At 38.5% G+C, this 26730-nt stretch overlaps 1 protein-coding gene across 1 annotated transcript; it reads left to right on the forward strand.

Annotated features, from left to right (window-relative positions):
- Window positions 1–314: 314 nt before the first annotated feature.
- Window positions 315–26493, forward strand: cenpe (centromere protein E). Its single transcript, XM_008277232.1, has 50 exons — window positions 315–445; window positions 2040–2152; window positions 2260–2349; window positions 2468–2586; window positions 2677–2796; window positions 3093–3174; window positions 3273–3340; window positions 3412–3486; window positions 3617–3668; window positions 3794–3881; window positions 4686–4815; window positions 5094–5213; window positions 5319–5471; window positions 5552–5699; window positions 5816–5915; window positions 6706–7069; window positions 7196–7252; window positions 7627–7794; window positions 7892–7966; window positions 8259–8327; window positions 9026–9157; window positions 10385–10562; window positions 10668–10822; window positions 10915–11208; window positions 12279–12425; window positions 12896–13075; window positions 13368–13484; window positions 13579–13749; window positions 13884–14033; window positions 14810–14896; window positions 15086–15169; window positions 15379–15540; window positions 15754–15987; window positions 17002–17085; window positions 17269–17385; window positions 17479–17712; window positions 17843–18064; window positions 18181–18276; window positions 18690–18770; window positions 19535–19660; window positions 19731–19919; window positions 20015–20221; window positions 20950–21162; window positions 21423–21626; window positions 22137–22313; window positions 22509–22609; window positions 22882–22979; window positions 24000–24135; window positions 24476–24843; window positions 26333–26493. The coding sequence occupies exons 1-50, from the start codon at window positions 390–392 to the stop codon at window positions 26410–26412; spliced, it is 7071 nt and encodes a 2356-aa protein (XP_008275454.1). The 5' UTR covers window positions 315–389; the 3' UTR covers window positions 26413–26493.
- Window positions 26494–26730: the final 237 nt, after the last annotated feature.

Here is a 26730-nt window from a genome sequence, read left to right on the forward strand (position 1 = left end):
AACCTGTGCTCAACAACAAAAATGCGGTTTGATGACGCCACTCAGGCCCGTCGCATACTTTCGTTCCAGGTTGGGGTGCGACCATATTAATTTGATATTTAAATGCTGAATTTTAACACTAAACAACATATATCTCGCTAATTCAGTCTCATACTCAAATGGGTGACATTAAATATTTTTCGAGATAGATTTTTTAAAAGCACAACCGCAATTTAAACGTAATTCGATGTCCCCCCCCCCCCCGGCACATATGGATCCGTCCGCCCGATGACGTCCACCAATCAAATACAAGTAGCAGAATTTGAAACAGTGAGGGGAGTCGCGAGTGCGCTCGAGGCTGGTTAGGCGTATAGAGGTTTTATGTTTGGTGGGAGAATATCGTCAAGAAAATGACAGAAGAGTCGGCTGTTAAAGTTTGCGTTCGCGTCCGTCCACTTGTTGCGAGGTAAGTTTTTAGCTAACAGTTAACTGGTTTCCAATTAAGAATTGTGTTAGCTAAAGCTAATGCTAGCTAACGTGTAACATTGCGAAAGAAACGTTTGTTCTTAGTCGTTGTTTCAAACGTTAAACAAATAAAAGTTAATTGGTGTGTAACATGTTTAAATGTAGTTTTTTGTACTCTATTTAAAAAAGCTCCTACTGTTGCTGTTAGCAAACATTGCATTTGAATGACACTTAACCGTTGTCGTTAAAAAATATACAAAGCCTGACTGATGTTTTTGTAGACACTTCATCCTCATGGTCACAACAAACGTATGAATATTCACACGTTTCCAAATACTGCATAATTGTTGTAGTTGTTATTATATTTCTAACTGACAAACTGATTGCTCTTGTTTGCCATGAGAGGGCCTGCACAGTATGAGGACAGTCTGTGATATCGTTGTTCTATACCAGGGGTGTCGAACTGCGGTCCTCGAGGGCCGCAATCCTGCATGTTTTAGATGTTTCCCTCTTCCAACACACCTGATTCAAATGATCAGGATCGTTATCAGGCTTCTGCAGAGCTTGATGATGAGCTGATCATTTGAATCAGGTGTGTTGGAAGAAGGAAACATCTAAAACTTGCAGGATTGCGGCCCTCGAGGACCGGAGTTCGAGACCCCTGCATTAAGGTGTATCAATCATCCAGTTCCTATGTGTTTCTGCTTTAACAGGAACACTGAAGACTTAGACCCCATTGAATACCCTATGCCCACTCAATAAAAAGCTCTCCTAAATCATTTTGATAATGTCTTATTAAGCAAATTGCACGCAAATATCCAAACTGACACCAATTATTCTCAGAGTAGCTAGCTGGCGGTTCATCTGATTGGACGAAGAGTGTGAATGTGTGGCCCTTTTGTTTTGAAATGTGTTCAGATTCTTAAAATTTTTATCTAGGTTTACATAGTAATTTGACAGATTTTTCATGTTGTTTCAAACTTTCGGGCTCTACTGTATGTGTTTATCTGTTTTGTATTGTACAGTTATTTTATAATTATCCTGCTGTTTCAACAAGTCTAAAATCCTAGCTAGAATTTCAGTCTGCTTGCAACCCAAAGACATTGCCATCCTTATCACAGTGCTGCCAGAATGGCATAAATGGCCTCAGATTTCAAATAGAAAAGATTTGGCGGATGAGAACTAAATATGTGGTTTGGCAAATGTACATAGGAATGTGTACCTTGTGCACTGATATACACAGGTCTGATATCTAAAAAATCCTTTTTTGTTGTTGTTGTATATACCTCTAGTAAAATGTTGCTTTCCTTTCAAACTGCATTTGAGTATCAAGGCCTCAATCTGTCATACAGCTCACTTACTTATGCTGGAGATTTTTGACTACATATTAGTTTTGATACTGTTGACAAAAGAAATCCAGGATTATCCTGCTAAGTTTTGTTCAAGCTGGTGCTCGTAAAATTGTCAGGGATGTTTTAAGAAGTCATTCACAAATGTATTCCCACAGAGCAGTGTCAAACCTGTTGCTTGAAGTTGTTATCCAGAAAGTCTTGTAATGTTTTCAATTATTATCTAACACGTGTCTCTTTCTGCAGGGAGAAAAATGCTGCATCAGAGAATGCAGAGCCTGTCCAGCTGTTTTGGAAAACTGATAAGAAATCAATTCATCAGATTGATGAAGGAAATTCCACCAAGAGTTTTAGTTTTGGTATGCATGTACAGGATGACCATATTTTGTTTTCTTTCCAGATACTCAATATAGAGTCATTAATTGAAATGTGCTGTGCGTTCACTTTATTCATCTGTTGTTCACAGACAGAGTGTTCACTGCCGAAGAAACAACTAATCAGCTCTACCAGAATATTGCAAAGCCTCTGGTTGTTTCCACAGTTGAAGGATACAATGGTATGTAATGGAAAGAGCACACAGTGAGATCTATTTTTGTATAAACATGTTGTTTCATCCCACTCACTGTAGTTGCAGCATTCTTCTTTTGTTTCTATATATGTTGTGTGTTTCACAGGAACTATATTTGCTTATGGGCAAACTTCATCTGGAAAGACTTTTACCATGATGGGGAGTGACCATATCCCTGGAGTGATACCTCTGGCTGTTGATGACGTCTTCCAAACCATTAAAACTGTAATAACTTTGTCACATGTTTGAAATATGCTGGATTTTGTTGTTTAGTCACATGGTTTTTCTAAACAACTGCTTCTCTTTTGCTACAAGTATCCAAAGAAGGAGTTTCTTCTCAGGGTGTCCTACATGGAAATCTACAATGAGACCGTGACCGATCTGCTTGTTGACAGCTGGAAGAGAAAACCCCTGGAAATACGAGAGACAATCAATGTTAGTGGGCTGTTTAGAAGTGTGAGATTTAGTGGCATATTCTCAATCAGATATTTGCAGGTTTATTTTCAACATTAGCAAGTTAATTACAACTAAAAACTACTCATCTATTACTTTTAAAACTTAAAGTTTGAGTAACTCAACTCAAGTAGGATTTTAAGGGGCAACCTAAAGATGGAAAGCCCTCCTTCGTAACATTTTAAAGTCTGGAAGCACTGAATGGCCAAAAATAATTGCTAAACATATTTTGCTGTTTTACATGATCATTGTAGTAGTTGTTGATATTTACTGTCTAGAAAAACATCTATGTGGCTGATCTGACTGAAGAGCTTGTTACATCTCCTGCACAAGCCCTGGCTTGGATTCGGAAAGGAGAAAGTAAGATCTGAGAATATTTATTAGAAGGATGCTTACACGCTATGCACTACGACTGTATATTATAAGCAATGTCTTTTCTGCACAACTTTCCTCTCTAGAAAACCGCCACTATGGAAAGACAAAAATGAACCAGAGGAGCAGCCGCTCACATACAATTTTCCGCATGGTAAGCAACATAACGTCACTCACTTAGGACTCTCGGGAAATCAGGATATTTTACAGTTATGTTTTCTTTAGATCCTAGAGAGCAGGGAAAAGAGCGACCCAGTAACTGGTGAAAATGCTGATGGAGCCATCATTGTGTCTCACTTGGTAAGCAAGGTCCTTTTATTATAGACTTGTTTTTCAATTTTATGTTAACTTTGGTTTCGATCTTGTTGTTTGTGTCACTGTTTGCATTGTTGTAATTATTAAGTTACAAGCAATTTTGCTTTGTCTTCAGAACTTGGTTGATCTCGCTGGATCTGAGAGAGCAAGTCAAACAGGAGCAGAAGGTAAGTGCAATTAAATGGACAGTCTGTTTTAGCTTATTTATTAAAGCCACATGAGATGCATTTACTGAGTCTACACTACAGAGTCGACTCAGTTTACAGTAATTCATCCTTTTTTGATATCGCAGGTGCACGTTTCAAAGAAGGTTGCAATATCAATCGCAGTCTGTTCACACTGGCTCAAGTGATCAAGAAACTCACTGATGAAAACCAGAAGTGAGTAAACAATGGACATCCAATGCAAATATTTATTGCAATGACTTTTCCATTTGTGTTAATGCATTTAAACCTTTAAATTCTCACTCTCAATTATAATATAGAGAATCCAGTCAATTAAGAACAACAAGTTCCAAACAAATGCCAAAAGTACAGCTTCTTAGCATCCATCCATCCATTATCTATACACCGCTTCATCCTCATGAGGGTCGTGGGGGGGCTGGAGCCTATCCCAGCTGACTCAGGGCAAAGGCAGGGGACACCCTGGACAGGTCGCCAGTCTATCGCAGGGCATCACTTAGAGACAGACAACCAAGCACACTCACATTCACACCTACGGACAATTTAGAATCACCAATTAACCTCAACATGTTTTTGGACCTTGTGGGAGGAAGCCGGCGAACCCAGAGAGAACCCACGCTGCACGGGGAGAACATGCAAACTCCATGCAGAAAGATTCCGGTGCCCCCACCGGGACGCGAACCGGCAACCTTCTTGCTGCGAGGCAACAGTGCTACCAACTGTGCCACCCTGCAGCCCAGCTTCTTAGCATGACAAAGATAAAGAAAAGATTGATTATTTGTTCATTTGAAATTACTCCAGACAATATGGAGCCACAGACAAAACATTTGGATCTCCAGTTGGCTCATATTCGAGTAAAAATTTGTGTACATGCAGGGGAAAAAATAACAAGAAGAAAAAAATACAACGGTTTTAAAAAATCAGTATAGACAGCTCTTTTCAATGTGTTTATTGCTAAATTCCTGGTGCCATAATTTGTTAAATATTCTTTTCTTTCTTCAGGGGTTTCACAAACTACAGAGACAGCAAGCTGACCCGTATCCTACAGAACTCTTTGGGTGGAAATGCTAAAACTGTCATCATCTGCACCATCACAGCTGCTACTCTAGATGAGACACTCAGCACTTTGCAAGTAGGTGGAATATGCAGATATCAGTCTTGTTGACCTTTTACTAATAGTACCTCTGCATTATGACCCTCAGTATCATCACCATTATTATTTACATACTACTAAATAGTATGGTACATTTTTATAACATTTGCACATATAAAATGAAACGCCACAGCTTTGCGGATAGATGTGTGGGCTGAAAGTTGTTAGAATTAAAAACACGCACTATCAGAGCAAAAAAGAAACCGAGAAATCAGAGTTAAATGGTGATTCATAACATGCTTGTTTCTTTCTGTTAGTTTGCCAGCACAGCAAAGAAAATGAAAAATGACCCTCATGTGACGGAGGTGTCAGACGATGGGGCTCTGCTCAAAAGGTATCGCAATGAAATTGTAGACCTCAAGCGACGCCTTCACGAGGCAAGTACCACCTGTTTTTGTCTTTAGTCATGTTCTGTTTGGCCTGTCTCTTCAAGTTTCATCACAGCAGCACTTTCTACACACTGACCTGTGCATGATCTACAGGTTTCCTCAGTCACAAAGACCACAGCAACAGAGAAGGAGGTTCTCTCCCAGCTTCTCCAAGAAAAGGATCAGCTCCAGAGAGAACAAGAGGACAGGATTAGAAACCTGACCAAACTGCTTGTGACCAGCTCAAACCTGGTCCCTGTACAAAAGGTAATCATGATTGTAATAAAACTCTAGTTTGGGCTTTGTCTTTGTTATCATAGTAATAATGAGTCCTGTTCTGTTGTAAGATGCGTAAACGTAGGGTTACTTGGGGAGGAAAAGTGCTCAGACTTGCCCGTCCATCTACCTGTGGCGATGGCTCGTCGGACCTCAGCTTTGCAGAACATGGGGCTTGGAAGAGGAAAGCAGACTCCTGTTTGATGGAGCTGGGTGAAGGTAACGGAAAAAAATATATGCATATGCCAACTGCAAGTTGGAATTCTAATTGTAATTTCCATTTAATGCAGGAACTGTGCTCTAACTGTGGTTTAATGCATGCTGTATTCTAACAGATGATGAGGACTTTGACTCTCACTGGGGGATTCCTGATGAGCCGTCAGATGAAATGGAGATAAGTCCGAGCTCTGTGACAGTTCGAAGCTTTGGAGACAGGTAAATGTTTGAGCAGATATAATTGTTGTCACTGAATTAATGCCCCAGGAGTATATGATGTATGACACGTATATCATGAATTAGACCTTGTTTTCTTGATTTTTTTATTTTTTTTTAAAGGGAAAAAAAACATATTAGAAACACATATTTTCAAACATGCCTGTGGGGTATCTTTCATCATCCACAATTCACTTATTCAGCGCTCATTTGTTGGTTATGATGTATGGTCTTCCTGCATATTGCAGAATTGTGTGCCATATCAAATCTGAGAAAAGGACCTTTGGTAATTATCCACATTTTAGCATTTTTACAAAAAAGAAAGTCTTTATTTGACCCTTTTTTCACATGTCTGTTTTCTGTCCCACAACAGAACCTAAAACATGAATTGCAACTTGTTCCATTCATGGCGTAGAGAAGGACTATATATATACTTTTCGCTAACACTGCAAAACCTAATGCTATACACACACAAAAATTCTAACTATATGGATTATACCACTAACAGATTAGTGTGAGACACTGACTAATATATTTAGACCTGGGCACAAATCTGGCCTTTAATCTGTAGCAAACATTCATCTCATAGTAACAGTCTGCATCCTCCCAAGCTCCAGAACAGTACATTCATTTTTTTTCTTGGTTTGCCATTATAGTGTGTAGCTGTGTCTATATTCTCAGCTGTATATTGATAATGTATTGTCCAACTTAAATGTAAACCCAAGACCAGTGCATGTGAAAATATACCCTGCTCTTTCTCACACTTGTCAAATCTATGTTTATCTTTCTCTAGTCCCAGAGACTTTGTGTCTCCTGATCAGATGCATGAGCTTGCAGGGAAAGTGTCCAACCTGGAGATGCAGCTGGAAATGGAGAGTCAGCAGAAAGAGGAGGCCATTGCAAAGGTGGAAACGTTAGATTGCCAAGTGACAGAACTGCAGCTACAACTTGAAACAGAGGCTCACCAGAAACAGGAGACTTTGGAGAAAATGCACACAGCAGAACAAAGGGCAGCTGAGCTTGAGCTGCAGCTGGAAACTGAAACTCAGCAGAAGCTGGAAGCCATGGAGAAGGTGGAGATGTTGGAGTTCAGAGTAGCAGACTTGGAGAGACAGCCGGAAGAACAAAGCCAATCTCAGACTGAAACAGATGGACAGGTATGCTCTCTTTTTAAAATACAGGTACATGCTCTGCATCTTCCAAGTGTTAGAAGAAATCCACAGTTATGTTTTCTGTTTTATCTTAGCTGGTTTCAGGATTAGTCTTAATATCTTGTTTTCCAGATGAGAGAAGAGTTTGCGGAGACCATCCAGCTGTGTGAAACTTTGGCTTCAGAGAAGGTAATGCTAGATGAGGGTCTCAACTGTGATGTGGGTTCACTATTTACCAGACAAGTTGTTGGTCAAACACATCCTAGCACGGCTTAATCTAGTCAGACCAGTTCGAGAAACAACCATATTTCACGAGGCAATCAGATCAGTTCATTATAAATTGCTCAAATGTACAGCGATTCCAAACTTCCAATTTATATCTGAAAAAGCCTGTTCAAGTGACTTTAACATAGTTATTACACAAAACACAGCAACATCCCAGTCAACGTTCTACATTTAGAATTACATCAACATTTATTCAAGATGGGAAAATACTAGTGTCATATGTTTCACATAGTAATGCTTACTGTTGCTAAAAGTGATGCAATGTTTTATGTTCATAGGACATGGTGACTGTTGAGCGAGACTATCTGAAACAGGAGCTGGGGATGTTCATAGAGCAGACTGAAACTCTGGAGAAGGAGAAAGCTGCTTTGTCTCAGGAACTGGAGGAGAAGAGGGAGATGGATGAGTTCAAATCTCTGGAGGAGGAGATCAGGAGGGAGAGTGAGGTAAAGTTTCCCATTACAAAATTTTGTCTTTCCTAGTTTGTATTTTTGTTTATTGATTTATTTACACTGCATTTATTTTGTTTGTGTGATTTTGCAGAACGAATTGCAAAATGAAATATCCAGCTTGAAAAAAGCTATCAAAGCCTCTGAACTCCAGTGCATGGAACTTCAGGTAAGATGACATGCTAAAAAAAAGTTTTTCCTCAGGTTAATCTGAAAAGGAGCTTGTTTTGTGTGACTAAAGTAACAGTTACAGTCCACATTAAATATACATCACCTGAGTTAAATCTACCTAGTCATTTCATTTGTCTAAGTTCTGACCTTTTATAATTTTATTACTTAAGTTTTGATATTTTAAGTGGACATCACTGAACCAATGTTGAGATACTGAAATTGTTAGACCTGAGAACTGCAGCAGTTTTGCTTGTGTTTACATTTTTTTTTTTGAATCTCTCTTTTATTAGAACAAATTAGAATTGATGTCTGAACAGCTGAAGAACAAAACTGAATTTGCAGAAGAACTTCAGAATATGGTATGTGTTATTCAACCATGTTTTTGACAAGTTGTCATATTACTTGTAAAAATCCTAAAGGTGCAACATGAAGCCAGTCTGTAAACAAACTTTTAGCAGAGATGGACAGATGTTTTCAGGCTGGTTGTGTGTAGCACTAAACTAAATGCCCAAATGATGACTCTGAAGGAGGCTATAGTGAGTGTTTTTTGGTCAAAATGTCTACAGTATAGCATTTCTAAGCTTTCAGATTTACAATAACTTTTGACTGACTGAATTCAAAGTGGAAATGTTATTGTATAACTTTAATTAATGAAAAAATATGGGTACTGTAGTGTATTTACAAACAGAACCACAAATTATTAACAGAATAGAGTAGTTTCGGGAAAGCTTATATGTAAAGTGTTGTCTAATGTATCTTTTAAAGATTAATTATATTACTGACACACATTTTTTTTTTTTTAAATTGCATGTGTTTAAGTTCAGTGTTGCAGAAGTAGTTTGTACAGTGTTTACATTGTGTGTATAATTATTCATAGTGAAAGAATAGAAGTCACATTACTACACTGGATGCAACTACAACGAATTTATGATGAAGTGCAATGGCAATGTGAGAACATGACAAACCTTGAAACATCCTTAATTTACATCCCTAGTAATCATCTTTTTAATAATCAAGTCATTATGCCGATAACTTGTATCATGTTTCCTCTTTGCAGAATGGTAAAGACTTGGTGCAGGAGGTGGCGAAGCTTCGTCGCTCTCTGGATGATGCAGAGGGACTCAGCAGAGACACAAAGAAGGAATGGGCTCTGCTCCGCAGTCAAAAAATTGCTCTGGAGGAGACGAATGTAAGTGTGATTATTATTTTTGCAATCTGAAAATATGTTTCAAAGTGAAAATATCGTGAGTGGTTTTACTTTTTGGTTAAACTAAGTGTCTGGGCCAATAGCAATGGAGTGCTTTGTCTGATTTATTGTCTGTATTGTTTGTTGTATAAAAGATATGCAGTGACCAGGGGCTTTGAGACTGAGACATTAACCATAAATCTGTGAAACATACAATAACTGAACAATGATGTGACAACTTTCATAGCACCGTTGGCCATAGCCTCCACTTTGGTATAGAATGTAAAAGAAATATCAGTTTATTAAAAATGTTGAAGCAAAGGTCACTTCCACTTCTGTAGTTCAGTTACTTTGGCTCAAAGAAAAAAAGATTATTTCATAGTTCTAGTAGAGTTTGTGTTCACACTGATTTATAACATACACACTAAGAAGGGTAAATGGGATGTGATGTAAACTGACTATATACTTCAAGTGAGTGTTGTCCTCCATAATCAGCTCTACATGGCATCACATTGAAAAAATTTATACAACAGTGTATTCTGGTCAGTTACTACACATCACTTTTAACTTGGTGCTGTCTTGTTTTCTTTGGCATCATAAAGAGTTCCCTAGAATATTGGTGACTGATACTGAAAACAGACTGTATAATGTCTGCTTTTGCTAAACAGTTAATCAGTAAATCAGACTTTATTCGTACTGCACTTTTCATACAGATGTAAAGTAATGGGAAGTACTGTACACAACAAAAAGAACATTTATATTTGGGGATGCCTGAATTTCAATTTTTTTTTTTTATTATAACGTTTTTCTTTTTCAGCCCAGTTTTTACTGTCACAGTAAATCCCTGCATCCATTAGACTGACACATACTGGTTATCATGGTAGTAAGACATTCTTAAAATATTCATAAATTTATGAGCAGTTTAGCTTTTGAATTCTTACTAAAATCACATAGACTGTTGCACAGTCCTTTGGTGGTTCTAACCTCAAATGATCCGGACTAGGTAGACTGGAAGCAGACACATAATTCCTCTTCAGGTTTTCTTGGTGTGGTCGTTTGATGCACACCAAAATTAGTTTTAAGTCACTGAAATGCTAATATATGCTAAGTTTATGGTCTGCCTTTAGGAACTCTGTGTTTCCATATTTATTGTCTTTGTATTATATGTGGACTAGTAATCGCAAGGCCAATATCAATAACTTCTTTTGTTTGTTATGATCTCCCCTCTAGGTGACCCTGACCGACAATCATGAAAGGATGAAAGCTGAGGTGAACAGCTTGCGTTTTCAACTTGAAACGGAGAAGTCACGCTACAAAAAGATGCAGACAGATCTCCAAAAAGAGCTGAATGTTGCGTTTGACGAAAACACCAAGCTCACCACTCTGCTGGATGGCAAAGTCCCTAAACGTAGGTTTAAACTTTAGGTGTTTGTGTAATGCAAGTCAGCTTTTTGAGGTAAGACATTCAGCCTGTAAAAATCAAAGAATTTTAAGATGCTCTCTTTTTTACTAGATCTGATAGACAGTGTGGAGCTTGAGAGAACAGTGACCAGTCTGAATAAAGAGCTGACAGCGTCTCATGAAGCAGAGGAAGCTCTCAGAGCTCAGCTGGAAGAACTCGCTTCATTTAAGACTCTTCCTGATCAGGTGGACAGCTTGATGAAGCAGGTGAGTCCTCCAAACATCCTTTAAGGATGGCATCAGATAGAGAAGGGCCTAATATGCTACTAATGGTGTGATTTTCTTCTGTTTTGTCTCAGGTGTGTGAGTTGACTGAGGAGCTGCATGCTGTTAAAACTCAGAAGAACAACCTGCTCTCACTTCAAGATCAATGTCAGGAGGAGGCTCTGCAGCTTAGAAACTCCTTGCAGATGTCTCAGGATGAGGTTCTGAAATATCAAGAAGATCTTAGCGCCGCTGCACTGAGAGAGACTGAGCTGAACCATCAGTGTGCTGAAGTAACACAGCAGCTGGATTCAGTTCGCTCAGACCTGGAGCAATCTGAAGTTGAGAGGAGTCAGCTTGTGGTCTCAATGGAAGAGAGAAGCTTGAAGGTAGACTAAAAAAATATGGATTCTCTATGATCATGATTCTGTACTACTTTCTTAACATTGAAATTATGGAGTTCGGATTGATGTTGCTGCTGTTAGTTGAAGCTTGATCCTGATTGACCATTCATCTTCCATTAAGATAAAAGTTGACATTGTTGGTCCTTCTGAAAGAAAATTGATTGACAGTTATGTGTTAAGTAGTTAACTGTCTCTATCTTTTAAGCAAAAATAGTGGAGAAAATGTTGTTTCTCAAGTGCTAGGTTGTGCTTCTTCTCTTCTCTTCCTCGTATTTGATCAGATGAAAGGAATCTGGGGGAGCTTGGCTGAATGGGCTTGAGTGAGCTTTCTTGTTATGTACTTTTTCTTAGACTGATAGATGGTGCAAACTGCTTTGAAGGAGGAGGGATTGTCGTGGGAGCGCTAATGTGTTGTGTGTGTGCAATGACAATTGGTTTACATAGCTCACTAGTCCGATAGGGAACTCCCGTAGCAGAATTTTGCTTAGCGCCTCAGAGAGGTCAGGACCGGCACTCTTTAAAACCCTTTTTAGTGTGCCTATAGCATCTTTTACAGAATATCTAATAAGGTTAATAATGACTATGTGACATGAGTAATATATTTGTAGAGCTTATCAGTCTGTGTATCACATCCAGAGCTCACCAGATAATGATAAGAGCTGGCAGAATTTTTGTTAATAATAGTGATATTTAGATCAGAATTTGTATTCGTTTTTTCATTTGTTTAGTTGTAGCATCTGAATAGTCAATTTTTGACATTGCCAGGGCATTAACGTAGCATCATATTACTTAATTCATGATGGCGTATTATGACACATTTTATCTTTCACCAAAAAATACAGCTCTTGTGGTCTGAATATCGCAGTTACCCACATTGCTATTTACTATTACTATTTTGCGAATATTTTGATTAAATGTTCATTAAGCCCACATCAGGACTGCTGCATCCAGTCCAGCAGTGTGGAGCCATGCCAACAATAAAGCGCATACCGCTGTAGCGTTGGATTAGTTACCACTGAATTTACAAGAACTCTTCATAATATTTTTTACTTTAGCTTGAAGAGAGCAACCAGCTCAGAGTATCACTGGAAGGAAAACTGAACGAGATGCAGCAACTGATAAAGGATTTGGAGGAGAAGTTTGCTGACAGTGAGGTTTCCAGAACCACAGAGGAAGAGATCAACAAAGAACTTCAAGAACAAGTATGTCATTGACAATACTTACTGTTACTGCATTAGAGCTGCAGCATTAGTCTATGGACAGAGGGATAATCAGCAACCATTCTGATAATTGTCAGTCATTTTTAAAGAGAAATGATCAAACATACCTCAGCTACAACTTATCATTTGTGAGAGTTTGCTGCTTCTTAGTCTTATATGACGGTAGATTCTGCATGTATTTGTATTTTGGACTTTTAGTTAATTAAAATAGGCAATTTCCTCACATTGCCTTAGCTTCAGGACACTGTTAACATTTTTACAGTGACAAAATGATGACTAAATTATTTGATAAAATGCTAATTGTCATTATTTGCTAAATTAAATGTGACTTCATTTTATGATCCCTCGAGAGCCATTTCTTGTGAAGATTGTCACTTGTAAGACTCGGACAAAATATATATTAAGTAATAGTATAAATAGAACTTTTCTCTTTTTTGTTTGTGTCTCACCAGCTGAACCAGCTGAATGAAGAGCTTCAGCGTATTCAAGTTGAGAAAGACGCTCTCCTGTCTGAGCAGAGTTCTGGTGTTGAGACCTCTTCAGAGGAGACGGAGAAGCTGCTTTCTACTGTAACATCTCTGACTGCAGAGAGAGACGAGATCAGGATGAACCTGCAGGACCATGAGGAGAAGGTGACTGACTGCTCTGCTTTGTGTACATTATAAATTAACAACAAAAATCTGTGAATACCACTTAAACATTCATTGATGTCACCAGACAATGGTTTCATTCTCTCTTAATAGAACTTAATACAAACATTTTTGGTTGTTTCTCACACACTCTTTGTCCACATATTTTAAAATGTGGCCATCTTCTTACTTCTCACATCTCTTCTTTCTTCTCTTCTTTCTCTCTTTCACTTCTTCTCCAGCGATTTTGTTGTGTGTTTTTCCAAGTTAAATGAGCTGTTCCCTTGTTTTTAAGGCTAATATGACAGAAATTCTTCTCGAGTCTCTTCAAAATGAACTCCAAGAGCAAAAGCAGAAGTACTCTGATCTGATTCAACTTCATGAACAGAAAGAGTCTGATATGTGTGAACATGTGAGTGTGATAGTGCTTAAGCTTGTTTGTTTCCTTTTTCTAAAATGAATCTTTCATCGTCAGTACTTTAATGGAAATCTAACTGTATTAACAGATGCTGAGACTAACACAGGAGCTACAGTGTGAGCGAGATGAGAAAGAGACTCTCAAAATAGCCGGTGCTCAGAGCTCTCCAGACGAGGTGGAAAAGCTGCTCTCTTCTGTGGCTTCTCTCACTGCAGAGAGAGACCAACTCAAGCTGGATCTGCAGGAGAATGTGGAGATGGTGAGTTACCATGTAACTGCCCTTCCCAGTGCAACTTTTTTAAATACTTTCAATTCGGCCAGCTGTGACCGGCCTTTGCTGTTATTGTGTCTTGCATGTTATAGCCATAAAGCAAATACATTTTTGTCACACAGATGATTGAGAATCAAGAGGAACTGAGGGCAGTCCTGGAGAAGAATCACAAGCAGAAAGAACAGATCAAACAGCTGGAGACTGCACAGACATCCAAACTGGATGGGCCTCCAAGTCATATGAGTGCACATCTGGAGGAACTGCAAACCCGTGTAAGAGTTTCATGATGAATCAGGGAAATTGAGTCTTTCCTTTTTTCCTTTCTTCTTTTTTGTTAAATAAAATTTAAAATAATTCTGGGCATGCTCTTGCTTTAAAAGTGTGAATTGTAAAATCTATGTTTTTCATAGCAGTACGAAAACTGAAATTATGAATGAAATGAAATGAATGAAAAATACTTTATTTATCCCAGAAGGGAAATTCAATTATTTATTAATAATTATAATCATTTATTAATAATTGATTAATAATTATTATGCTTTATTCAGTACATTTGGTTGGAAAATAGAAACATATTTTTCCCCATAAAACCCTGAATCTAAATAGACATTCTTTGTCAGCTTTAGATATTTTACAATGACGTGAATTAACATTATGATTAAGGAATTATCTAACACATCTCTGGTAGATTTAAGGTTTCCAGCGTAAACCAGAGCTGTAAGGCCAAAGTGGCAATCAACAGAATACATATGAATTGCAAAAGGACATGTTCATGTTAAGCTCAACAATAACCTTATGATTATGCTACCATTCCAATTAAATACGACAAAATCAAACATCAAAACCTTAAATACAGTTTGTATTTATTTTTTCCACAGTTCTATTTTTTTTTAAATCAAACTTTATTTATTTTACAAAATTCCAGGAATCTGGTAAATGGACAAATTTGTGTATTTTCATTGTCACAATTTTAAAAAGGCCCAGGAAAGCCTTCATTCCTAACAAACTGAGCTCACTTTGTGTCATGTGTTCTCTCTCTGCCATTCAGATGCAGTGTGAGCTGCAGGAGCAACAGCAGCTCAGTTCTGAACCACAGTCACTGAAAGAAGAGCAGGAAGCTCAACGACTTCTGCAGGTTTGATCATTTTCTTACTCTTCTTTGTGTTGTTTTAATGTTGTTTTAATTTTACTTTTTCTTTACGTTTTCCTAACATTGGCGAACACGCTTGAAGCAAATAAAAAAAAAAGAAATTGCATTTTCTGTTATTTTTTTTCCCTACACTGAGCAACTAAGGTATAAAAGTACATTTGCATTGTGTTTTAGATCCAACAGCTGGAGGAGCATCTGGAGAGGACTAAAGAGGAGGTCGCCCAGTTGAAGTCTGACCTTCAAGAAAATATAGAACTGGTGAGTTTTTTTTTCAACCTTTCAATTACTACTCATTAAAGTTTTATTTGCAAAATTGTTCCACTTATATGTTCTAGTATAGCATGTTATTTCCCAGATCTACTTAATTATTGATGGTAGACTGTTGACCCTGCTATTGCACACTCCTTTTTAATGACTTTGGAAAGACCTTCACTGGTATACCTCTGTGCTGGTAATATAACTTTCAGATGATCGAGAACCAGGAGGAGCTGAGAGTGTCTCAGGAGAAGATCGGAGCCCTACAGGAGGAGATCACCATGCTGAGAAGTCTAAAGGCAGAGCTGGAGAGCAGAGCAAGCAGTGGGAATGATACAGAGAATATTCACCACTTACAGGAGCTTAAAGACCAGGCAGGATGGCATTTTTATACATAGAGGATACACAGAATAAACCTGCTACTTAATGCTGACATTTGAATTATTTCATCACCATCTCAACACATGTTGATTTTTGGCCAGATTTGTGAAAACTTGAAGCAAGCTTATTCAAACGCAGATAATCATATTCACATTATGTTTGCTATTTAAAATTACATTTGTGTCCATTGTTGGTTGTTTCTTCAGATTCAGAGGCTGACGGAGGAGTTTGAGAGTGTGCAAGCAGAGAGAGACAGTCTGCTGTCTGAGAAGGAAACCAACACTAAGACCTCTGCAGAGGAGATGGAGAAGCTGCTGTGCAGAGTGATGTCTCTCAGTGAGGAGAGAGATCAGCTGCAGGAGATTCTGGAGGGACTGAGACTTGAGAAGAAGCAGCTCAGCGCAAGGCTGGAGGACAAAATGGAATCACTACAGACTGAGGTTTGTGTAGGATTGCTTTACTTCTGTAAATTGACATTGATTGCATAGATGTACATATTGAATAACAAATTGCAATAAAGCATTTTTAAACCAAAATCCAGAGACTCACAGAGACGAGGAGGAACAAATCACCCTTTTTAACAATGTTAAGGCTCCCACTGTAAATTATTTTGACTTTTTTTTTTATTTTTAGTAGAACTGCACCAATGCCTTTTCTCCCTATACTGACAGTGATGCTGCAGTACCAGTTTAATATTTAATTTTATTTATTTATTTTGTTTATTTAGACGGGACAGTGCATGTTAATGTACATACAATCTCAGGTTGCAGTTAATACGCCGGATTTAGCACAAGGCTAATTTCCATCCAGTGTCCCACACACATAAAAGAGAAACACACGTGGATACAAACGTATAAAAGAGCGGGGGGGAGAGAAAGAAAGAAAATAATTAATTACTAAAATCAACACAGACAGTGGCGATAAGATTGAATCAGACTGAGTTGTACCTACCCTAAAGTGCTACTGTGTCTTTAAAGTACTTTTCAGGTCCTAAACTGCATGCAATTAAAGTGCCTGATTTTCTCAATGTTCACACACTTGATTGTTGATCAGCCATGTCTTACATTGTCTTTTAAAACTGATATAGGTGGTGCTTTCTCTGACAGCTATAGGTAAAATATTCCAGTTTGCGCAACCTTTAATAGATAATACATGCTGTGCAAAGGAGGACTTTCTAAATTGTACTTCAGTCACCCCTGATGGCTGACCTTGTATTAGTGATACCATTTTTCTTTTTGATAAAATCCCCAAGGGGGATTAAAATGTGTCATTCCTTCAGTTGGACCTTATAAATCAAAAGATGTGTATTTTAAATAGAACTATGCTTGTAGCCCGTCCATGAGATGCCTTTTGGACATCTGGTGAAATACACAGAAAACTTTCTGTTTTAAGTTTTAAAATGCATGCTGTGGTCAAACTGAAACAAATTAATGAGTCCATATCTGCTTCAACAGACTGCACAGCTGAATACCTCCCTGCAGACTGTTATTGAACACAAGAAACAGATGGAGGATGATCTGCAGGAGAACATGAATGTGGTGAGAAATGTGGTCCTTGTAAGGGATGTTTAGTTTGAGTGGGTTTTGAGAATGTTCAGTTCATTTCCACTGTTACATATTTTAGTTTTTAATGCATTGTAATTTTATTTATTTATTCTTTTTTTCTGTTTTATCTGCTCCTGGTGACATGTTTGTATGTTTGACTTGCATGTTGTTTTCTAGCTGTCTTCAACACAAGAGCTTCTGAAGTCAGTCCAAGAGGAGCTGCATCAGCAGAAGAACCTGAACTCTGATCTGGAGAAATTAAATCAGGAGAAAGAGGCCTCTTTGGAACAGCAGGTTTGTGTCTTATATCTCACTTTAGTGAATTCCATTGTGTAAAAATCAGTTTCTAGAGCAGGATGAGCCGTTTAACTTCTCTTTTCTTTGCAGATAAGCAATCTGGCTGTGAAACTGGAGAGCGCTGAGGCTGAGAGAAACCGTCTTCTCTCTGAGCAGCACACCAGCCATCAGACCTCCACAGAGGAGATGGCGCAGCTACTGTGCAAAGTAACGTCTCTCACTGAGGAGAGAGATCAGCTGCAGGAGATTCTGGAGGGGCTGGAGCAGGAGAAGAAGCAGCTAAGAGCAGAGCTAGAGGACAAGATGGAATCACTGCAGACTGAGGTTTGTGACACGCACAATGTTGTATACACAATAGAAGTCGGAATACAATTTTTTGATTTTATTTGGTTTAAAGCTGCAACTTTAAAACAGACACTTGAATGATCTATGTACCTCCTACCCTTCCTCACAGATGAGAATGTTAACGGAGAAACTGCAGATCATTAAAGCGGAGAGAGACAGCCTGCTTTCTGAGAAGGAATCCAACTGTCAGACCTCCACAGAGGAGACGGAGAAGCTGCTGTGCAGAGTGACGTCTCTCACTGAGGAGAGAGATCAGCTGCAAGAGATTCTGGAGGGACTGAAGGAGGAGAAGAAGCAGCTCAGTGCACTGCTGGAGGAGAGAACGGAGATGGTGCCCTTGTGATTTATTTATGCATTTTGAAGCAATTTATATTCTGAGAAGACTAACTTGTCAAAGCACTTTAATATGTCAGTTAAAAAATAAATTATACTCTCATCCAACTACAGATCTCAGCCATCCAGACAAAGCTGAACCAGCAGGAGCAGTTGATCGTGTTGCATCAGTCTGAGAGCGAAGAACGGGAAGTGAAGCTGCAACAAGAAGTAGGTCTATGAAAGGTTACTAATTCATTACATTATATCTTGTTTGATTAATCTGTACAAAAACCAAAGTGTAAAAACGACTCATGGGTTTTATGGTATTTTATGTGTCAGATTGTTTTGGGGTGGTTGCCTGGACACCTCCCTGTTATCATAGCTGATAAAAAAAAAATAGACAAAAGCTCAACGTTAAACAGTTATGCTTCAAAACCCTGTCAGATGCCTATTAAAAGCAAATGCTTATAAATAGATGCTATGACTTCAAACTTATGTAGTTCAGTTAAATACTCAACTTGACCATGACAGTCTGTTTTATGTAAATAATCATCAAAGAGAGAGATCGTGCCTGTTAGCATTACTCTTTTCTGCGATGCCCGTTCACAATGACCTGTCACTGTCTCTGTTCATTTCTTCAGGTGCAGCAGCTCGAGGGACAAATGCAAATGTACAGGGAGAGACAAGCTCATGCCAACGCTGAAGCAGACGCCTCACAGCAGGTTTGTGAATGTGTGCTTTAGAGCCTCTTGTTTTTCATCATCTTGTCAGAGAAAAACTCAAAAAAGAACAAATCTACAATCAGCAGTCAAAATTTATCCACTGAATTAAGTTGCTTAATTTTAAAATGATTGTAATGTATTGCAGCTATATAATGTTAAGTCATGGGAAGGCAGTCTCTCTAAGTTCAGTCTTCACTACTGGTGAGATGCCAAGACTGAACCAGTTCTCAGATTTGCTTTGTTTATGAGTTTTAGGTTTGGAAAGAAATACAACTGATGCAGCTTCAGTGAGACATTTATTTGAAAAAAATGAGTATGTAGTTTACGACTTGTTCATAGTAATCAACACCTCACTACATGATTTTTATCTCCTGTGGTAAAGTATTTAAAAGGTGCTTTAAATCAGACTGCATCATCTCCACAGTCAAGTACAGACACAATGATTTGCCATCCTGTGAAATCCTGCGTTCGTATTCTGATGTAGAAGAAATCTGTTTTGCCTATAGATATTGAGCTGGTTGTTCCTGTGAGGTCAAACTGCAGTCAAAAAAAATTGCCAAATATTTACTAGCCCAGATAACTTCAGTTTATTTTTTGAAGATGTAAGAGAGTTTATGAGTTATTTAGAATAAAACACATTCTGTTTTATCAGTATTCAAAAGAAATTAAAGCTTCTGCAGAAAAGAACAAGCAAACTGTATAAAAGACTATCATCTGCATGACGATGAATATGTTAGAAGTTTTATTTTGCTTTTTTCTTTCAGCTGCTCAGTAAAGCAAACGCAACCATCGCGGCCCTCAAAGAGCAGTTCAGCGCCTCAGAGCAAAGCACCAGTGAAGTCAAGGAGACGATGTCATCACGGCTGCAGAACTCCACTGAACAACTACAGGTAATACCAAATTTTCTTTCTTTCTTTCTTTCTTTCTTGCTCTGATACCAGTGAATTTGTTTCATTGTAGGAGTCCTTTGGAAAATTCCAGCACTTTATCGACACTTGTAAGTATAACTTTGCAGCCCTGGACAAAGCCCTGGGAGTGCAGTGTTACCTGAAGTCTTCCCTGACTTCTCTGCCAAGACCCACCATGCATACGTATGCTGCTGTCCGTCAGCAGGGACTGGCAACTGTCCAGAGTCTAATAAAAACTCAAGTAAATATCAGTCTTTTTTTTTTCCTTTTTAAATGTTATTCCGTATTCATTTTCATTAATATTTACCTTAAAACTCCTTCTCTTTGCTTCCCCAGGAGCAACTATATGTGCGAGCACAGGGCTACAGGAAAATGTTTGAGGAATTAGTGAATAAAGATTTGGCCGTGTTTGAGGAGAGGCAGGTGCAGGACATGCTGCTGTGCAGAGCACAGGCGCCCACCTACTCTGTGAAAGACGAGGACCACACGCTACGGGAACACAGGCTGCCTGAGCTGCTGGACAAGAGGCAGCTTTACCTGCGGGCGAGTTCTCTTTAAAGACCCATTTAGACAAGATGAATATTTGTGTGGAGTGTACATTTTTTATTGTGCTACTCTATAATCTGATTAATCATTTGTAAGAATTTTAATCAATTTAAAATAAAGAATATAGTCTGCGGTAGACAGTCGTGTTCTGAGAGTGGAAAAGAGGCAAAAATAATCTATTATAACTGTATTCACGTCACAAACCTATTCCTCAGCACACTGCTATCATTGAGTGCCACTTAAACTTCTACTTACTAGTGGTTATCATCTACGATGTTCGAAAGTAAATGTCCATAAAGGCTTTTCAGAACTTGCACCACACTTAATTAAATGATAGCAAATTTAAACTTTAGAATCACTGATACATTACAGACAGGAACGCATAATTTAGTATATTTTGTTACAGTGACACTATGTCAAAGTGTAATATTGCCACAAAAATGGAACTCAAAAGAATAGCAGTAGCAACTTGTAGTTGCTATTGCAACAGCCCTTTTTTCTTTTTTTTCTTTTTTTTTTGAAATTTAAGATAGAATAGAAAAATACTTTATTTATCCCAGTCTGGGAAATTACTGATAATGTTCTGCACTCAAATAGACCTTAGGCCTGTTGGTGTTAACATTATTTATAATGACTGGATTTTTTGTGATTATATTTCTCAGTATAGATGCATCTCTCCATCACCACTGTATTGAAACTTTATGATGACTGTACTGGGTTTATAGAAAATGACCAGCATTTTGGAGAAGCTCGGGGCCAACATGGCTTCCCACCTCAGTAAGCGGACAGCTGAGATCCAGGAGAGAGAGAAGTTCAAGGAGCAGCTGCAGACACTGATGACCAACCAGCCAGTTAGCTTCAGCGGGCTGGACGACATCCTGAACCAAGAGCTGGACCGCAGATCTGCAGTGACACAAAGCTGGAAGATGCTTCTGCAGGTAGTAATTAACGCAGGATTCTCTAATTACCTCCCCCAAGGATGTTCTGTTTTCTCTGTTGGGTAGCAGGATCTGTCTGACTCTAAAGATATAAAAGGGAATTAAATATTTTCCTCTTGTGTCTAAAGGTCAAGATTTTTTGCTGTGTTTTGTCAATAGGATTTAAACCACATTTACAGCAAATTGTCATTGTTTTCCATAATATATTTAATGCATTGTTCTTGTCTCTTCAATCTTTTCTTTCCACCTACCTCTTGTAGGGAATCAATGATGAGCAGAACAGTCTGTTTGAAGAGCTGAAGCAGCTGGAGGCTCAGACTGATTCTCAGATGAGAGAGGAGAAAAGCAAAAGTTCCACTCTGCTGCAGGCACTGGAGGGAACTCATCTGAAAACAGAGCTCTCCTTGCTGAAGGACAACCAGCAACTTGTTCTGCTGCTGCAGCAAGCAGAAGACGAAGTCAAAGTATGTCTGCCATTTATGTTTCATATTTGTCTTTGTCTCAGAAGTGCTTTCTTCTACAGCACCGATATCTCTTTTTGAATTTTGTTGCTGTTCAAAACCAATTTAAAAATCATCAGTGAGCACTGGGCAACATGTTTCTTACATTAACATTAGCATATACACTGTAGTTTATTTGGACGTAATCTCACAGACCAGATACAAGAAATGCAGAGCACCAAATGTGGATTAATCTGCTGCTGGAACTGCCCCATAGTGCTTCTAAACAAATGTGCTTTGTGTTTTTGTACGGTACGTCTTCAGTTGGTACCCATAGGCTCGTGTCCTAGATCTACAGTGAAAGTAGGGAAGTCAGAAAGTCCTGAGAACTGGGAAAATGTAGCTTACCTAGTACACGTCACTAGCTTTGGTTTCCATCACAAACCCATCCTCGTCTATAGCAGTTGAGTTGGCTGTGGGCTAGCTGAGAAACCTTCCCATTAGCAAATGGTGACATATTATGTTGTTTTTTAGACTCTGCATGCAAAAAATGAGCAGCTGGAAGATGCTCAGATCAAAGCCAACAACAGGGTGTCCACCCATAAACAAGCTACCCAGCTCCTGCAGACTGAACTACAGGACAGCCGTGCCATAGTGGAGGAGACAGAAAGCACAATACAAACCCTTAAAAGCAAATTACGGGAGTCTGAGGTTTGTCTAAAGATTTCATTTTAATACCATTGTAACAGAGTGTTAGAGCTGACAGCGCTGATCTACAGCTGTTTTTTTTTCTGTTTGTTTTTAAAAAGTTACAATTTTGGCTCAACAGCTCAGGAATTTCCCAGACTGGGATAAATAAAGTATTTTTCTATTCTTTTTCTTCTTCTATGTCTTTTTCTCGTTCAGAAAAAAGCATCACCCACTGAAGTCGAAATGGAAAAACTTGAGGCCAAACTGGTGAAAATGGAGGTGAAGCTCAGTTCAGCATCAGTTGAGCACCAACAAAAGTAAGAGCCCTTCAGATTCATTCCAACACAGTTTATTCTTCTGTGGTTTTCAAGCTTTCAAAAATGTGTTGGCCAGAGGTGATCATGTTAGAAATGAAATGAGGCCTACTGAGAGTCTGGTTCAGTTATATGGCAGAATAAACTTGAAGAGTAGCCTCCCTAGCTGTCCTGTTTTTTTTTTTCTTTTCTTTCTGTGGGTCGGAAAAATGCAACGAGGATTATTTTATCAATTTCGTGACCAGATATTCTGACCAGAGTTCTGTCCCTCTCAGGATCAAGAGGATGACCACACTGTTGAATGAAAAAGAAAACTCACTGAGGAAGCTGAAGGAGACTTTAAGGAGATCACAACAGCAAGGAGAAGAATCATGTAAGACAGCTGTGTACATGTGTTTTTTTGCTTTTTAATCTTATCAAATTGTGTATATATATTTGTGTAAAGTGGTTATTGTCGGGGGGTAACACTGAGTTGTTGGAGTTCAGGTTTAGTGCAGGATTATGATATCGATTTTTATATTGGAATCAGATTACAAGAAAATATTATGTCACATTTTCCCCATATTTTTATAATCTTGACCTCAGAGAGAAAAAAGGACAAGAACCTATGGACACAATAAGAAACCAAGCGGAAACAAAGGGAGCATAAGTAAGACTAAATGTAGATTAAGGACTCAGATCAAAAAATAGAAGAAAAAAATGAACCTTTAATTAGTCAAATTAACAAATACGACAAAGTATTTATAAAGTTCAGTTATATATAATTGGATTTCTAAGCACAGTGTAGGCTTTGGCTCAGGATATATCTCAAAACAGCAGCTGATTTATCTATAAAAATATCTGTACAAGTAGGGAGGATATACAGCTCAGATAATGAGGTAATCATAAAATTATAGTTCAGCAGGCATGATGGAGTATGTCAATATCAAGCACAAATCTCACCATCATTTCATAGTACATGATATGTGAGCTAAATAACCATTTATGAGACATAAAATCTTAAAATCACAAATCAATCAGAATATATTAGTTTAAAACTGACAGCAATCATTAACTGAATCCAAATTTAGCAACTATGATTTTAAATATACTGGTATAGATGTCATCATAGCAGAGTTTAAAGCTTCGACATCTTGTTTAAGGTAAGCAACATCAAAAGCATAATGAATAACATAAACATCTATTAAGATGAACGCTTAAGTGATCAGAAGTAATAAATATTAAAAGAGCAAATCAACCCAGAAAAGGTAAGTTAAAGGCAGTTTTGAGGTGATATCCGACAGCTGGAGGGATGTTTGTCCATTAATGCTGCTTGAAAGTGGACTTGTCACCCATTTTAAACAGGAAAATGTTCAGATAGAGAATAAAACTAATATTTTTATGCTGAAATCAGTCCTGCAGGGTAAAGAGCTTCATGCAAGACTGACCAACCCCAGAGGTTTGGTGATCAAGAGCAGCATCCAGCTGGAGAAGATAAAGCTGGAGGAGGAAGTCAAAGAGCTTAGACTGAAAATCATCGAGCTGGAGAGGTAACGGATTCAAGATTCTGTGTTTTATTTCAACTTTGGCAAGAAAATGGATGTGAACCCTTTGAAATTAGCTGGTTTTCATGAGTAAGAGTCATATGATCTTCATTGAAGTAAAGACAATTTGAAAATTGCTCACTCTGATAACACACAAATCATTCAGATCTGTCAGGTCAGCACAAACCTCATCAGATTTAGTTACGACCTTGTGACACAAAACGGTTGATTTAAAAAAGAAAAAAAAAGACATTAACAGGTTGATGGGCTTTGGCGTTCGGACAGTTCTCGTGGCATGCTGCGTCCGTTAATCCTGCTCTGACCTCTGTCTCCATCGTCTCACCAGCTTGGTGTCCAGTCAGCACGCAGAGATCAACAAGTGGAAGAGCAGAGCCATCAAGCTGAAGGTGAAGAGCAAAGCTGAGGTGGACAAACCTTCATCCCCCTGCACTCCCACCAAGAGAGCATTTCCCATGACGTCAGACTCCTCCAATGTCTTCAGCTCTCCTAAAAAGTTTCTGGTTACTCCCAAGAAGATCCTGGACTCTCCCAGGAAGGTGTTGGAGTCTCCCAGAAAGCTGCTGGACTCCCCAAAGGTCTCTCTGCTCGACTCTCCTAAAAGCGGATTCTTTGACATGGGTGGAAGCTCAGAGCTGCTGTCCAGAACCTGCCCCAAGCAGTTCTTCGATAATTCCAGCCTTGGAACCATTCCAGGTAAGCTGCACCTAAAGTTGAACTGTGTTTTACTGTAGCATAACTGCCCCTCTCCTCTAAAGTTTCTTAGTGTCATAAGCACATGGACTGTTTGTTTTGCCAGAGGTTTCCTATGTTCCTGACCCAGCAGATGCAGAAGAGGGTAACAGCTGTTATGTCTGTGTATCACAAAGGGCTTACTAACAGAAGCACGGGTTGATGGGATTTCACAAATCTTCTCTGAGCCTTAAAACATGAATCGGCACCGAAGCACCACCTCCCTCAACTGATTAATTAATTATCAACCCCCCCCCTTTTTTTTTTTCCACTAATTGAGCTTTCATTTAAATACCAGGATTTTGTACAGACTGACTGTTTCTTGAAACATGAAAACTCGCAATATGGATTCTCATTTACCACATGAAGTTACAAAAAAAATCAGTAAGTAGTGGTATAGGATAAAAGCAGGTGGTGGCTGGTGAAAATTTTTGGCGGGGGGGCGCAGTCTGCAAGTGACCTTTTTTAAAAAAATAAATAAATAAATAAAAAATCTGAAATTTGATTATGAAAAGCATCAGGCACAACTATTTACAAGAATGCAAATTGTCTACCTTTGGAGGATATTCTAATCATAATCTAATTTAACATTATCAAGACTTACCAGAACTAAATTTCAAAACCATTCATAAAACTTTTACCAGTATTTACGGGATCTGTACAAACTCAAAACACACAACATAAATAATGAAAAAAAAAAAAAAACACTATTCAGTGCTCCAGACCAACTTTTTCGCTGGCAGCACCAATATGACCCACTTTCTCATTTTGTTGCACCTCCCACCTGGTCAAAGGCAAAACATATGACTTGCTGATCCCCTGCGCCCTGTATTAACCAGCCGCCACTGGAAAAGTATACTGGATTTAAAATTAGTTTTTAATTTAAAACCAAGCTATCATTAGATAGGTCAACATTATGAGACACCACGCTCAGTTTTCAGTACGCAGCTAAAACTAATGCAGTGATCAACTGCCTTCATGAAGGTTTTAATGTTGACGTTTTACTGAGACTGAGCAAGTTCAGCTGTTTTAACGCTGGCTGTGGTGCTGTTGACTTAAAATAAAAATGCTGGAAAATTACTCTAAAACAGGGTAAAATGTATTTTGTTCAACCCATTTATATATATTGATATATAGATAAGGAGTTGAAATTGGCTTGCATCTTGGTTACTCGCTTGAGGTCTCCTCTGGTTTTGTTGGCATATTGCTGCAGATCTTTGCATGTTACTGCCCCCTGTATATAAGTAGAATAATGTGACACCACTGGGAGGACCATGTATCACATCACCAGCTTTGACACACATGAGATAAACAATGTGGAGATCCACAGTGCTACTGGAGGTCAAGAACTGCACAGGGAACCTGAACACCTTTTATGAAGTCAGATTAATGGTTTTAGGTTCAAGTGTTACTTGAGTTTTCATTTGTCTCATAAATGTCTTGTGTGTTGCAGATGCAGCTATGGGTGCAAACAAAAAGGAGGAGTGGTGGCCTCAGTCTCCTAAACAAGAGGAGATGTGTAAAACCCAGTAAACATGTTCTCTATGTGCAATATTTTAAAATGTCTTTTTAGATTTTCTTGCAGTTGAAATAAAGCTTCCTTTAATAATGTCATTTAAAGTGACTCTGGTGTTTCATTCACATTTCAGTCCACTGACCACTTCTCAATGAGGCAAATCTGCGAGGGACATGTTGTACCTTAGCTTTTCAAATCAATTCAATTTTATTTGTATAGCGTAGTTTACAACACATGTTATCACACATTGCTTAACAAAGTAAGGTACAGACCTTACAAATTTAAAGCAACAACAATCCAAAGTACCCTTTGGACTTCATCTGAGCAAACGGTCG

This window comes from Stegastes partitus, unplaced genomic scaffold (genome assembly GCF_000690725.1).
Source record: "Stegastes partitus isolate 25-593 unplaced genomic scaffold, Stegastes_partitus-1.0.2 Scaffold92, whole genome shotgun sequence".
NCBI lineage: Eukaryota > Metazoa > Chordata > Actinopteri > Pomacentridae > Stegastes > Stegastes partitus.